The 16,344-nt window shown below is 35.7% G+C and overlaps 1 protein-coding gene across 1 annotated transcript in view; it reads right to left on the bottom strand.

Annotated features, from left to right (window-relative positions):
- Positions 1–8,686: 8,686 nt before the first annotated feature.
- The window catches only part of Cyb5b (cytochrome b5 type B), a 33,192-nt gene continuing 25,534 nt past the window's right edge, over positions 8,687–16,344 (bottom strand). The window contains exons 4-5 of the mRNA XM_026404493.2: positions 13,733–13,761; positions 8,687–9,894 (exon numbers count right to left, since the gene is read on the bottom strand). Of these exons, the coding sequence (XP_026260278.1) occupies positions 9,804–9,894; positions 13,733–13,761 (120 nt within the window). The 3' untranslated portion in view covers positions 8,687–9,803. The remainder of the gene's footprint in view (positions 9,895–13,732; positions 13,762–16,344) is intronic.

Genomic DNA, 16,344 nt, shown 5'->3' with positions numbered 1-16,344 from the left:
AAATAAACACAACAGTTCCTGCCCTCTCTCTCCTCTGAACAATGATCTTCTCTGAATTGCCAGTTTGGGTGCTGAGTCATAAACTTATGTATATTTTTAACTTTTTGGGATAGTGTCTTACCACTTATGCTAAGCATGGAACATGTTTTAGTATATCCTTAGGGCAAATCTTTCTTCTTCTTTTTTTTTTTTTTCAGTACCGAAGACAGCCTGAGGTACTCTACCACTGATCTACACCCCCAGCTCTATTTTTTTTTTTTTTTTTCAGACAGGGTTTTCTTAAATTGCTGAGGATGACCTCAACTTGCCATTATCCTGCCTCAGCCTCTTTGAGTTGCTGGGATCAAGGCCTGGCCCACCAAGTCCACTAGCTTAGGCCTTCTTGAAAATGAAATATTTTGTGATGTAAAGATCCAACAGGAAGCTGGGCACAGTGGTACACGCCTGAAATCCCAGTGGATTTGGGAGGCTGAGGCAGGACTATCGCAAGTTCAAGGCCAGCCTTATCACAAGTGAGGTGCTAAGCAACTCAGTGAGTCCTTGTCTCTAAATAAAATACAAAATAGGGCTGGGGATGTGGCTTAGCAGTCGAGTGCCCCTGAGTTCAATTGCCAGTTCTCTCTCCCCCTGCAAAAAAAAAAAAAAAGACCCAATAGGAGCTGGTTGGTGGTGCATGCCTATAATCTCAGGGGCTCCAGAAGCTGAGGCCAGCCTCAACAACTCAGTGAGACTTTTTCTCTAAATAAAATACAAAAAGGGCTGGTGTTGTGACTCAGTGGTTAAGCCCCCCCTGGGTTCAATTCTGGTTAAAAAACAAAACAAAACAAAAAAACAATAAGAAGCCTCTATTAATTTGTTCTATAAAGGTCAGATCAAGGTTATAGAAATTCAACAGATGTGCTCTTTTCAACCATACCAGCAGAGGGCACGTTTTTTCAGTTATGTTGCTGAAACCCAATAGATTCTGAACATTCACTGTGTAAGGAACTATACTGGGCACAGTGAGGTGACACAGAATCTCTGCCCAATAGCTGCTGTCAAAGAAACTCCAGTCTAGTTGTGAAAACCAGCACACAAACTATTCAGGTGCCAAACAATGAAAATGGTATGACAGGGTCAGAAGTTGACATGGAGACAGTGAGACTTGGGCTGGAATACAATTTAGCTGGGTACAATTTAGCTAAGTTGACCTGGTATATATGTTGCCCATCTCTTGCCATTCTCTTCATGCTTGTGGCAGACATTACTAATAAATATCAATGTAGCTCTACTGCCAACCAAGCTCAGGCCCAACAAAGTGCTCAAGGAACACAGGCCAATAAACTGAAACCAGAATTCATGACAACACCCATCTGATAGCAGGGGAAGGGTGGGAGTGGGTGTTGGATATTAGTTCATGGAAAAGAACTATCAAGGGAACTAATAAGGGAAAGAACAAGGTGGGCATAGAAGTCCACAGAAGTGGCCAAATGAGAGTATATTAGCTAGAGAGAGCTTTCTTACATTCCACCAATGAACAGGGAAGATTTACCACTAGTCACTTACAGGGCTGGAAAACTGACCTCCTGTGGTCAGGCCCATTCCCCACTCAACTTCTAGTTTAGAGGAACAATAAGGAGACACAGGCATCAGCTGAGCACAGCTAGTTCCTTTATCTAGAACTCATTTCTCCAAGGGCAAGAGCCCAGCAAAGCTTCCACTTAGAAGTTTAAAAAGTGGGAAAGAACTAATCTCCCCTAGCAGAAGACCTGCAGCACTATTTAACTTTTTGAACTATATATGTATCTCGTACTGATTAAAATTACATTTTATTTATTTTTTTACCATACGATTTATTTTTAATTTTTTAGTCATACATGATAGCAGAATGTATTTTGACATATAATACATACATGGACTGTACATACATCAATCATAATGTCTATTCTATTCTGCTGCCCTTCCTATAAAATTACATTTTAAAATCAGAAATGCAAATTTTTTTAGAAATGTATGGTCATGTTTTTCTTTTGTTAACATTTTTCTGGCAAATAGCACACTGAATCACATCATGGATATTGAAAAGTAGGCAGTTTGTGAATAAAGAATAGCCTGGAAAATCCCTTGTGGTAGCACACATCTGTAATCCCAGTGACTCAAGAGGCTGAGGCAGGAGCATTGCAAGTTCAAAGCCAGCCTTAGCTATTTAGTCAGCCCTAACCAACCTAGCAAGATCCTGTCTTAAAATAAAAAATAAGGGCAAGGGATATAGCTTAGTTGGTAGAGTGCTTGCCTGGTATCCACAAGGCCCTGGGTTCAATCCCTAGCACCAAAAAATATATACATACATAAATAAAAACATAAATGAAAAAGAGCTGGGGTTGTAGCTTAGTGGTAAAGAACCCCTAGGTTTGAACCACAGTACCAAAAAAAAAAAGGGCAGGGGGCTGGGGTTATAGCTCAGTGTTGAGAGTGTTTGCCTAGGGGCTGGGGATGTGGCTCAAGCGGTAGCGCGTGTGGCCCGGGTTCGATTCTCAGCACCACATACAAACAAAGATGTTGTGTCCGCCGATAACTAAAAAATAAATATTGAAATTCTCTCTCTCTCTCTCTCACTCTCTCTTTAAAAAAAAAAAAAAAAAAAAAAAAGAGTGCTTGCCTAGCATTTATGATGCCCTGTGTTCAGCCCCAGTAACACACACAAATATAAGAAGAAAATATGCTGATGTGATATTAAGTGAAAAGAACACAATATGAAATTGTATTTACACCACTAAACAGTAATGCATAGAAAAAGCCCTAGAATAAAATAGATAAAAGTGTTAAAGCAATTCCCACTGCTTTGGGTGCTGGGACAACTGCTGACCTTTTTTTCCTTTTTCAATTTTCTGTGTTTGTAAGAATTTTTTTTTTAATTCAACTATCAAACCAACAAACTTACTTATATCCAATTCTAGTCTTACCTAGGGAAAAGCATATCTTGAATATAAATTCTTACTCATTTCAATTCATAAAAATTCACCAATAATACTTTTCCAAAATAATTCTATTGTCGAAGAATATTTTTCTTAATGAGAAGCGGATAGCAGAGTCACAGATTTGGACATATTCTCACTACATGTTCTCTAAAATGGGGATATAATAGCATCTGCCTCTTGGGCTTGGTTGGGCATTAAATGTATCATAATGCATATAAAAGCCTTTAACACAAATGAGGCAGCATTGTAAGTGCTAATGGAAGACTGCTAAAGCCAGACAGCCTGGGTGCAGATTCTGACTCATTACTTATTCACATTGTAACACTGGACAAGTTTCATAACTTTTTATGACTCAGTTTCCCTTTCTGTAAATTGGGGATGATAAAAGTACTTGTTTTATAGAATTGTTACAAGGATTGAATGAGGTAATACCCATAAAGCATCTAGCGAATACTATTTAAGTATGAACTTCTGGGGCTGGGGATGTGGCTCAAGCAGTAGCGCGCTCGCCTGGCATGTGTACGGCTCGGGTTCGACCCTCAGCACCATATACAAAGATGTTGTGTCGTCGAAAATTAAAAAATAAACATTAAAAAAAAACTCTCTCTCTCTCTTAAAAAAAAAAAAAAGTATGAACTTCTTTTTTTTTTTTTTTTTAGAATCAGGAATTGAGCCCAGAGGGGCTTAACCATTGAGCAACATTCTCAGCCCTTTTTTAAATTTTGAGATGTAGGAAGGCTCACCTGCTCCATAACAAAGACAGCACTTTGATCTCTTCCTATCAATTTCAATATTGGAAGAGAACTCAAGGAAGAAGGAGTGCACTTACTGACCTAGTAAGGCTCAAGAGCTTCTAAGAAAAATAGTCCCTTGCCCTGTCCTTCTCTCCCCAATGCCTGATTCACAGAAAAATACTTTTCTCAGCTCTTTAGTCTTTTCTCCTGGTATTTATCGCTATGCATCTAAAGGACATGTTTGTCCTATTTCTTGAATTTTCCATTTTAGACGTTTTATTGAGCTTGGTGAGATTGTTATGCCATGCAGGCTTCTCCTTTGTTCATCCTCCTAAGATAGTCAATAATTTTCATTAAGTATTTACATTAGGGTTATTGTTAAGTACAGTTCTATTATCCCATTTCCTTTCTTGTATATGTTTTATTGGAGTATATAAATTACTTTTTTCACATCTTTCTATAATGTATCATTCATGGGGCAAAAAACACACATGACAATCTATCAGTTGCCCCGCCACCCCAGCACCTTGGGCTCTCTCTCCTGGAAAGCTCTCTTCTTATATTCACCTTGGCTGTTCATGTTCCGTTCTCTTGGGCTTCTATTTGACCACTCACAGAGGGAATTCATTTCACTTCTCCCATTTCCAACATAATGTATCTTCTTCTTTCTCAGCATATACCCTATAAAAACTTTTAAATATTTATTTAACTTCTTCATTTTTTTTTTTTTTTGTGGGTATATCCCTCAGAAGCTAAGAAAGGATACAGGAGGAAATTTCTTGATAACTCACATGTTCAAGGTGACTTAATTCTACCCTAAACCTTGACTTGTAGTTTGCACACAGAATTCTAGGTTACAGTCTTTGTCAGGGCAGTGATTGTCAAACCTCACATTCCCTTAAATCAATGCTTTTTCTTTTTTTTTTAATTTTTTTTAGTCAATGGACCTTTATTTTAATTATTTATTTATATGCAATGCTGAGAATCGAATCCAGTGCCTCATGTATGTGAGGCAAACACTCTACCACTGAACCCCAGACTGCAACAATGTTTTAGTTGATCTGTGGCAGGGCTGAATATTATTTTTAAATCTTCCAAGGAGATTACACAATAAACTAAACTGAATCCACTTAGCCTTCCTTCTTGGTCAACGTAACTTGGGCATCCAGAGGGGCATACAAGCCCCTCCTCTCTGAAGTCAGTTAATGAAGGTACTTAAATATATACATACACACCAAGAAGGTGATGATAGCTTCTGTTTTGGGTAACTGATTTCCCTGAGAAAAATAGTCCCTGAGCCACAACCCCAGCCTGAGAATTAAGTTTTAAAATGCTGGTATATATGTGATTGAGTGAGCTTTGAATACAAAGTATAGACATTATTTAGCTAATTGTTAATTCATGCTATTAATTATCAGATTGAAATAAATTATATGGACATTCCTTACCTCAAATTTTCATAATTGGAATCACAATCTTCTACCTCAATCAATTGGGATCTGTTGAGCCCTTACCAAATATTCAGCATCAGGAAGAGTGCTGTGATAATGAATTCTTATTAGTATCAAAGATTAAACATTAGATTCAAATGCTGGTTATAATGGGGCTATCCTTTCCTGTTACTAATCCTCAATTCCTGTGGTAGTGAAATAACCAAGCCCTAATGAACAATCTTTTATCAGTAATCTGATATAATGTTAGTAATGTTAGAAGGCTATCAGTATGTTTTAAAGGCAATTATAAAAATGGTTTATTTCCCTTATTTTATTAACATAGTCACCAGAACTTCAATCTCCATGTTTAATTTTCTCCAACAGTTTATTTCCAAGAAAAACAATCATTTGAAGCCTGGCATTGCAGATAATAAAACATTATTACCTTATATTGGCTTCTCTTTAGCAGATGATTTCAGCAGAAATAGAAACCCAAACGGTCTACCGGTTCACATCCATTACATGGCAAAAGCCTTGATTTTTGTGTCTTCAGATTATCATATGAGCAACTCACTTCCAGCAAAGAGAAGCGGCAGCACGAATACTGAAGAACCAGAGAACTCCCACCAAGTTTCACTAAACACAGGATTAACAGATACAGGTGAATTTCCTGCTTCTAAATTACTTTCATCCAGAGCACCTGAGGACTACAGAACCAATACTTCTACTTAAAAAAAAAAAAAAAAAGGAGGAATAAAAATTTTAAAAATAACTGTAGACAGGGCAAGAAAAGGAAAACAGTATCTTTATTGTGTGTAATTCTAACAAACATTCACTGTGTGCACATTCCAGCAGAGACAGAGATCTTTGTTCAAAATATGCTGAAATAAAATAGGTAAACAAATTCCATTATTGAATACACAAAAGGAATGTTAATGTTACTCATTCACAGTCCAGAGTAAAGTAAAAAGAAAGTTAAATAACCAAAATAATGTTTTGCCCAAACAGCAAACATAGGTGACAGGCATGGGCAAGGAGCAGCTACTCAAACTTGTAAGTAAGATGTTGGATACAGGGTAGGTAATTTGATAAATCTCCCTCTGCTTTTGTGAAATCTCTGTCCTTGAGCACCCCACAAATTCTAAACAGTACTTTTTCAGAGCACAGCAGCCAAATAATGAGACTAAGCCAATATTTTTGTCATAGCTGTCAACAAACAAGATGGTTTAAAAAAAAATCGATTTCTTGTTGAGACATTTAGAAATGTCTAAATCCATTTCTCTTGGGGTGGAAGGTAAAGAACATTGATGCTCTGCATTTCAATCTCTTAAAATGAAATTTAACCACATAGATTTCACTTGATATTTTAAGTATGAGATTCTATAAGGAATGATACAACTGGCCTATAAATCATTTTTCCATTATTCCCCATCAGAACTAAATGAATATAAACCCAACAGTGTACTTATTTCACAATATAAGATTTATGAAAACTGTTTAAATAACCCTACAGGCTCAAATGATAGGTTCCAATGGATTTCTGCTTATGCTTAAGCTGTCACACGAGCAGATTTAAACACAATATACACTTTGTCCCCCATTGCCTTCTTACCTTTATGAATACAGATGTCATCTGGAAGTGAAAACCAACTCCCAAGAGTCAGGGGCTGAGAAATTATGGAGAACGGGCCCTAACATCCTATATTTTTGTAGCACACAATTTGTATCATTTCCTCCTTGCATTCACCAGCCATTATGTATACAGTACAGTGTGCAGCAGCAGCTGGCCCTCCTCAGGAAAAGACACCAACAGAGGAACACCCCAGGCCCAGGGGGACACCGTCAGCCAACAGGGACTAGCTCCATTTGCTCTCAGAGGGGATTCCATGAGCAACTAACACCAAGATTGTGTAGAAAATTCAAATCTAGTTCTTAAACCAAAGTCCTTTTGGGTGGATTTGGCTATTGTGCTGTATAATTTATAGTTTAGAAAAACTTTTGCAAACTCACTCAAGAGCTACTTTTCACCTGGCTGCTTATGAAGACAGCAAAATTATACAGTAAATGGACTTTTTTTTTTTTTAAAGAGAGAGAGAAAGAGGAGAGAGAGAGAGAGAGAGAGAATTTTTAATATTTATTTGTTAGTTCTCGGCAGACACAACATCTTTGTTGGCATGTGGTGCTGAGGATCGAACCCGGGCCGCACGCATGCCAGACGAGCGCGCTACCGCCTGAGCCACATTCCCAGCCCCACAGTAAATGGACTTTTTTTTTTTTTTTTTTTTTTTTTAAAGAAAGAGTGAGAGAGAGTGAGAGAGAACTTTAATATTTATTTTTCAGTATTTGGTGGACACAGCATCTTTGTCTGTATGTGGTGCTGAGGATCGAACCCGGGCCGCACGCATGCCAGGCGAGCGCGCTACCACTTGAGCCACATCCCCAGCCCAGTAAATGGACTTTAAAATTGTTTTTTATAATACAAAGTGACACAGTATTAGCAGTACTTCAAAAGAAGCCCTGGGTTCTACATGGATTTCAAGGACAATAGAGACAAAGTCTGAAAAATCTTTTCCCTCTGGCTCTTAGTAAGTCCACATATAAATGGGGGAAAAAAAATCAATGTGAAATAGAAAAACACTGTCTGGCGTTTCCCCTAGAAATATCAAAAACACCAATTTTACTTAAGACTATAGTTCTTCTAGCATTTCTTGTAAGCCAGGTGTTTTTCACTCAATTTTAGATACTGCCAAAATACTTTACAATTGATCCAAGTTATCTTCTAGCTTAGCATTAGCTTTGAGCATTCCATTTCCAAGTCCTCAATACTCCTTTGTTCTTTACCTCTATCCCAATCCACTCCAAGTAATCATGCAACTTAACTATTATAGCAATTACATACCAATCCTTATTTAAGACAACCCTTTCTTGTCTTTAAATGGAGGTGTATCAAGTCATACTACTTGTTACATAATAGCCAACTATTTAATGCATTTTCTTAAAGTAGCATCTTATAATACAAATATTTTCTAAAGATAAAAGTTTGATTATATCCATGTCAGATATATAAAAAAAGTCAGCCAGAAATAACTCCAAAATATCATATCCAAGTATGCAAGAAAAAGATTAATATTATTTTGATGAATTCTGAATTCATTCAACTTCTAAGTCACAGGATATAAAATCTGGGTTGAACTTTTTCTTAAATAGTTTGTAATGAGCAGACTTGGTTTACTGGTCAGTTTCCTGTCTCCTCAAGTACTAGGCAAACTGGAAGGGAGGGAGAAGATTCTGAGCAGCATCTATAGTCCTTCTTGAACCAGCTGCTCCTTGCTGGAAATGACAATGGCCCAGAAGCAAACTAATAATCCTCAAAGAATAGAGAGAAAAATCACCATAGCTACTGACACAAAACAGCCAGTAAACTATCTATTTAGGTGCTTCCTTGTGGTGAGGGCAGTAGGGGAAAAGAGGAGTAAAAAATGCCAGAGGAATACCTGGCCCAATAAGAAATAGTAAATAATTCTAAATAATAACCTACTTTTCAATGAAACACACATCCAAGGAAGGGGAAAAAAATGCCAATTCTTTAATCTTAATGGAAAGCACAAAACCACAAGTTGGAGCCATGGAGGTAAAATACAGATGAAATGGAAAACTGCTTTTTGTCATGATCTCCCACTTTCAAATGACATTTTATATGGAAGTTATTTTACTCGGATGAACAAAAGACCAAACTGAAATCTCTTACTTGTGTAAAACTGGGAACCAAAAATTGCTAATTGATAAACAAAACAGCAGCAAGAATCCCTGGTAGGCTCTACAGACATAATTATACACTTATATTTTACCAATAAAATAAAGGTAGAAAAAGACGGTTAGAAATTAGTGCCAAATCAAAGAGAAGATTTGGTGTCATTTCTAAACTCCCATCTTAAAGTAGTGTTTTCAAAAGATTACTCTGAACTTGCCAGGGTTCTGTCACCTCAATTCATCCCTCCCTTCCTTTGGCTTTTCTCACCCACAAGAAACCAAAGGGAGGCACATCTTTGTTCAGCATCCCTTGGAATGAAAAGGGGCTGGGAGTGGGAGGAGCTATCAGCTTATATTAGCCTGCAAGGGAGATAACCACATAGTTCTTTCTGCTTTTAACAAATATAAAAGGGAACAAGATCATTTGGCAGTGTGTTTTAACAGATGTGTACCTAACTTCATGAATAAACTTCTTGTGATAATAGAATTATCAGAATTTTAAAAAATATTTACTTGAAAGAAATATGGGAAAAGAAAACCTTCAAAATTAGAGTGCTGCCTTGGTAAGAATGTATAATGTGCATTCAAATTACTGGAAAGCGAGCATTTGTTCTAAAGAATAATGTCACTATGACATATGAATTACAATCGTTAACACAAATGTTTGAAATGTAAGGATACTGTGGAAATAAGAGAAGAAACATGGCAAAGACACAGGACAGTGAGCAGGTAGTTTGGGAGTAAGGCTCTCAGAGATGAAGGACACTGGTCCCAGATTGGAGGTGGATGTCTGGTCAACTGTCTTGGCTCCAAGGGGGAAGAATACAACCAGCAGGATTCAAGCAAGAGGACACCAATATAGCCCTCACAGCAAGTCTCCAATTTTTACTCCCAAGTGGATGTGTTTCCCACACTTCAACACGGTCTCCTCAGGAGGATTTACTTTCCGCCACGTAGTAACGATACAGGAAACCTACGAGAACAGCGCCCATGATGGGGAAAATCCAATATGCCCAGCAACTAGAAATAGGAAGAAAAAAAGCAATGAAGTTGTGAATATTTTATACCAATCATTTCACCTTTCACATTTTAATATTTATGTAGGCAAGAGCCTTTGATTTACTTTGAGAAATTTAACTGCTTTTATCACATAGTAGCTAGAAAAACTCCAAAATATTTGAAGTGACAATACTAAAAAGCAAGTTTTTTTTTAAGAGGCTAAAAACAGAACTAAATGATATAAAAAAATAAATATATATATATGCATATATTTCTATAGATATTTCTATAAAGACAGAGTGGTTATTTCTGGGTTATAGGACTATGGATAGTGTAAATTTTTCTTTGTGCTTTTGTTTTCCATATAGTCTGTAAATTTTCTGGGTTTTTTTGGTGGTGATGTTGGGGATAGAACTGAGGGCCTTGTGTATGCTAGGCAAGTGCTCTACCATTGACCTACACCTCCAGTCTAAATTAATATTTATAAATATTTAGGAAAAAAGAATAAGATACATTTCATAAACATATAGGTATTTATATATCTATCCCATTATAAATCTAGAAGTGACACTATCAAATTGTAAACAGTATTCTTATGTATTTTAAAAATTTAATCCTCATGGCCAAGTGTGATGGCACATACCTATAATATCAGTGGTGTAGGAAGCTGAGGCAGGAGTATTACAAGTTTGAGTCTTGCCTGGTCAATTTAGTCAGACCCTGTCTCAAAATAAAAAATAAAACAGCTGGAGATGCAGCTCAGTGTAGACTACCTCTGGGTTCATATTCTAGTACCTCAAAAGAAAAATTCCTTAAATTAACACTATAAAACTAAAGGACATACATGCATACAGAACATCATTGATAGTTCTAAAGAGATAAACAAATGACCCTTGGATTAAGAAGTACTACAGACTTCTCTTAGAGGAGTTTTGGAACAGTAATAATTCTCTTTAATTCTTTTAATAGAATTTAAAACCATTTCTAATTTTAAGATGTAATTCTTCCATGATCCAAATGACCTGGCTGCCCCCTCAACTTATGACATATCGAGACTTGGTATTAAAAGGTTTCCAAGTCAATAAAACCAGTAAGGTTCATGGCAAAATGATTCTCTTTGCCTAAGCATGCCTAGCTCTTTGTACACTGAAAAATAGCAAAAAGCTACTCTTGAACATGTTTAGAATTTTGGCCTTTTAAAAAAACAATCAAGATGGCATGTGTAATAGCAATGTGGCTGTTAATGTCCCCGTAAGAAAAATGAATTCAGACTTCTTGAAGAGCAACCATGAAAGACTAAGTCCAAAGGTAGGAACCTTGAGTAAACTCTGAAGAAAAACTCTTCAGTACAAAAGACAGAATGGTTGACTACCAATTCTAATAAAATCTTCCCATTACTTAACAGCTACTGAGAAGAGAAGCAGGGGAAATGCATTTATACTGCACTGAAGGAGAACTAGATTCAACAATAACTTCATGCCATAAGATAGAATTTTCTTCTTTGGATATTCATCCAGGTTATTGCATGTAATTACTGCATGTAGTTATGATACACTTATTTTTTTTCTTTGTAGTATTCTACTGTATAGATACATATGAATTTATTCATTCATTTTATTAATGCATGAATAGTGAATTGTTTCCAGTGTTTGAATACCTTGAATAATGCTGCTATGATCATTTTTGTATATATTTCCTGGTATATTTGTCACATGTTTCTTTTTTTTCTTTCTTTCTTTTCTTTCTTTCTTTTTTTTTTTTAAGATATAGTCTTGCTATGTTGCCCAGGCTAGTCTTGAACTTCTGGTCTCAAGTGACCCCTGCCTCAGCCTCCCAAATAGCTGGAACTATCAGTAAGTGCCACCATATCTAGCTTGTGCACATATTTCTATTGAATATATACTTAGAAAGGGAATTGCTGGGTTAAAAGTTATTCATATTTACTAGATAATGTCAAATTGTTTTCCAAAGTGATTGTACACATTTATATTGCCATAAGAGTGCTTAAAAGACTTAGTGATTCACTTCCTAACCAAGTCTACTAATTTTCAGAATTTTATATTTTTAACAAGCTAGTAGGTGTGAAATATATCTGTGATTTTATTTTTTGGTACTAGGGATTGAATCCAGGGGCACTTAACCAATGAGCCACACTCCCAGTCCTTTTTGTATTTTATTTAGAGACAGCGTCTCACTGAGTTGCTTAAGGCCTCACTAAGTTGCTGAGGCTGGCTTTGAGCCTCCTGCCTCAACCTCCCAATCCGCTGAGATTATCCTATAACACCACGCCTGGCTACCTATAATTCTTTTTCTTTTTTGGTACTAAGGATTAAACTCGGGGGCACTTTATCACTGAGCTATATCATCAAACCTTTTTACTTTTTGAGACAGGGTTTTACTATGTTACTAGGGGTCTTGCTGAGGCTGGCCTAAACTTGTGATCCTCCTGCCTAAGCCTCTGGGGTCACTGGGATTAAGGCATGCACCACCATGTCCAGCTATACCTATGATTTTAATTTGTATGTCTTTGGTGATAAATGACATTAAATTTTTTCCATATGCTTATATTTGTGTTTTTTCTTCTGTAAAGTCATAAATCTTTTTCTCATATTCTATTAATTTTTAAAAACTTCATTTGCAAGAAGTCTATGTATTCTATTAATAATTCTTAATCAGTTTTATGTATAGCATAAATCAACTACAAGTTTATACCCCTATATTTTCAAATTTTTGTGGTACTGGGCAATGAACCCAAGCTCTATCACTGAGCTATACGTCCCCAGCCCTAGTCACCCTCTTTTTAAAATTTTGAGATAGGGTCTAACTAAGTTGTCTAGGCTGGCCTCAAACTTGGATTCTATAGCTTCAGCTTCTCAATAGCTGGGATTACAGGCTGTGCCATCATGTCCAGCTATTTTCAAAATCTTTATGTAGCACTTGGCTGAATCAAAGTCTTTAGTTTTGAGGAAACTTAAATTACCAATAATACGTATTTTTATATGATGCCTTTTACTTCAAATAAAAGAATTGGTATTTTATAGAAGAAAAAAAGATATTTTCTGCCTAAAATCCTTTGAGATCTCCAAAAGACAGAGCATACAGTATTACATCATCTCTATGATTCTTTATAAGCCAAGGATTCCACAGTCATCTCAAGTAGAGACATTTATGGGATGGTAATTTACACATTTCAGAGCTAATAATACCCTTTTACTAAAAATACTGCAAGGTATATACTGTAAGCAAACTTCTGAGAAAACCCAAATTCCTAAATATGACTCTAATAAATCTTTTCCTGTTTAAAATATAATTATAGCACCTGTGAGGGTTGACTGAAACTTAAGTGTGAAGTGGAAGTCACAAGCTAGGATGAACAGCACACACTCAGGATCTGACTTCATAGGTACTTGCCCTTGCATAATGGCCTCTTAATAACTATGACTCCATCTTTATGTCATCATAAGATTTAAAAATTACTCAAGGTGTGAATCTTTTAGATTATTGAAAATGCTTGAAACTGTAAAAATTAATTTTACTGCTGTCAAAGAACTACTAAATTTGTAATGATTTTTGACCAAAAATGAACTAGCTGTCATACTGTACTCTTATTTTGTGTTTGCCCAGACTAGTCTTGTTTTGTGTTGTTTTGTTCTGGTACTGGGGACAGAACCCAGAGGTACTTTACCACTGAGCTATGCCCCAAGCCTTTTGTTTTACTTTTTTTTTAGACAGGATCTTGCTAAGTTGCTAAGATCCTCAGGTGTACACCACTACTCTTAAGTGTGTTATACATAAATATTCATGAAAGAATCTTTTGTCAGACATTATATATAAGGAAGTCTTTTAATGGGATACCAACCTTTTGCATGTATCATTTTTCGAAGGATCCTTAAGAAGATACATATTCAAAAATAACAAAAAGAAAAAAGATTAATACAACATGTTGAGTCTTCTTGCATATTTATATAAATTCTGTAGCTAATAACAGAACTTTATCTTTCATGCACTTTGATGTTATGAAACCTTAAGCAATAGAAGGACCATAAATTTTATTTCTAACATCATACTGATACTCTCCAGTGAATAATCACTAATGAAATATTTTTAGAAGTGAAAAAAAATTGTTAATGATACACACTTATATTGAAACATAATAATTTTTTTAGTTACAATGATAGGCCTGGTTCAGCTGGGCTTGCCACTGGCTGTAGCTTAAGATCACATTCTCTAAAAACATGGTAAGAACATATAACCTGTGAAGTGCTCTAAGATCAGGCAGATGACTGCTTGTGGTTTACAGAAATGAACTGGTTTACTCTATGAAATTATAATAATATGACTAAAGATCTTAGGGTTTATTTCACAGTAAAAAGGAAGAGACAGCAGTTCAAAGGAAGAAAAATACCAAAATAATCTTTAAAACAAACTTTAGCAATTAAACTAATATACGTGATATGGATGAATTGTCAAGCTAAAAAGCCAGACATATATAACCACATATTTAAGCCTGCTTACAAATATCCAGAACAGAACAATCAATAGAAGCAAAAAATAGATTAGTGATTGCCTACAGCTAGGGTGGGAAAGGAAGAATAAGGGGGCAGACTGGAAAATGACTGCTAATGAGCAGAGGGTTTACATAATGAGTTTGTTCTAAAATTGTGATTATGGTTGCACACTTCTGTGAATACACTCAGAACCATTGACTCGTACATTTTTTTAAAAGAAATTATTTTTTAGTTTTTTGGTGGACACAATATCTTTATTTTACTTTATGTGGTGCTGAGGATCGAACCCAGTGCCTCATGAATGCTAGACGAGCACTCTACCACTGAGCCACAACCCCAGCCCGACTCTACATTTTAAATAGATGAATTATATGGTATGTGAATCATCAATAAAATTGTTATTAAAATTATTTTTACTCCATTTAAATATCATGTGAAATTAATAATTCCATTAATTAGTTACATAGTATAAAGTCCTGCTAACCTATTGCCAGAGGACAAAAACCTATTAGCGTAGGTTGCTATTGCTCAAAGTAACATCTTTGAAAATATGCAGAAGTGGGGCTGGGGATGTGGCTCAAGCGGTAGCACGCTTGCCTGGCATGCGCGGGGCGCTGGGTTCGATCCTCAGCACCACATAAAAATAAAAAAATAAAGATGTTGTGTCCACTGAACACTAAAAAATAAATATTAAAAAATTCTCTCTCTCTTTTTTTTAAAAAAAAAAGAAAATATGTAGAGGTATGCAGGGCATGTATATAGTGTATTAAATCAGCTTAATCACGATTTTCAATAATCTCAAAGAATTTCCAGGAATCATACATACTGGACAAGATATACTTTAAAGCAGTCCATGAAGTGAGTATTAATTTCTTGTATACAAAATAATGTTACGCAAATAAACATATGCCCCAAATCTGAAAGAAATTAGCCTATAGGCAAATTAAACTTCCAATAAAAGGCTTTAGATAAACCATACTAATATATACCACACCAAACTTCTTTGAGAACTTGATGATTTTTATTATCTGGGTCATTTCTGTTAGTATAATATGGATTGGGCTAATTAAAACATGTAACACAAATCTCACCATTATGTATAATTTTAATGCACCCATAAAAGATATGAAAAAAACACATTACAGGTCAATCTTTGAAAATATTACTATCTTATAGTTTGGGAGGCTGTAGTAGTATAACGTAGATGTAGAATCTATAATTACATAAAGTCATATAGAGTTCATATAAATGGATTCTCTGTATGTCAACACTTTTAGCCTCTAGGATGAACCTTAAATAACACAATAAGCAAGAAGAAAAAAAGAGAACCAAGACCATAACACATATGGTAAATAACTAAAATAACTAAAAACATATATGGTGTTTATTGAATTAAAGTGCTCCTGTTTTAACATTAATTCATCTCTGAAGGCAAAAAAGGCCAAGCTGCCCAACATTTTGGAGAAAAGAGAAGAGAAACAAGCACCTATTCCTTTTAGAACACTGACAAACAAGTAAATTCCAAACTACAGTGGTCCCACTTTTAATCAACTGTTAAAGAAAGAAATCCAGTATTATGACATTATTACAAGAGAGCAGATCAAATCCAAAGTTCTAGCATAAGCTCAACCAGGTAATTAATATGCATGTTTCTTTAGTTTCCAAAGATTTGGAATACATCTGCAAACAACAAAATTGCTTAAGTCTTCTATGATTTTAGCTCAAAATTAATAGAAATAAACAGTTTAAAACTGGAGAGCTGGGATTGTGGCTTAGTTGGTGGAGTGCTTGCTTGGCATGTGTGAGACACTGGTTCAATTCTCAACACCACATATAAATAAATAAATAAAGGTCAATTGGCAACTAAAAATTTTTAAATAAATAAATAAATAGATGAAACTGGGTCCTAAAGTTCAAGGTAAATTAGGGGTTTTTTTCCCCCTTAATATTTTCAGCTGTAGAT

The sequence above is a fragment of the Urocitellus parryii genome, chromosome 15, assembly GCF_045843805.1.
Source record: "Urocitellus parryii isolate mUroPar1 chromosome 15, mUroPar1.hap1, whole genome shotgun sequence".
NCBI lineage: Eukaryota > Metazoa > Chordata > Mammalia > Rodentia > Sciuridae > Urocitellus > Urocitellus parryii.
This window is presented reverse-complemented; position numbering and strand designations above follow the sequence as displayed.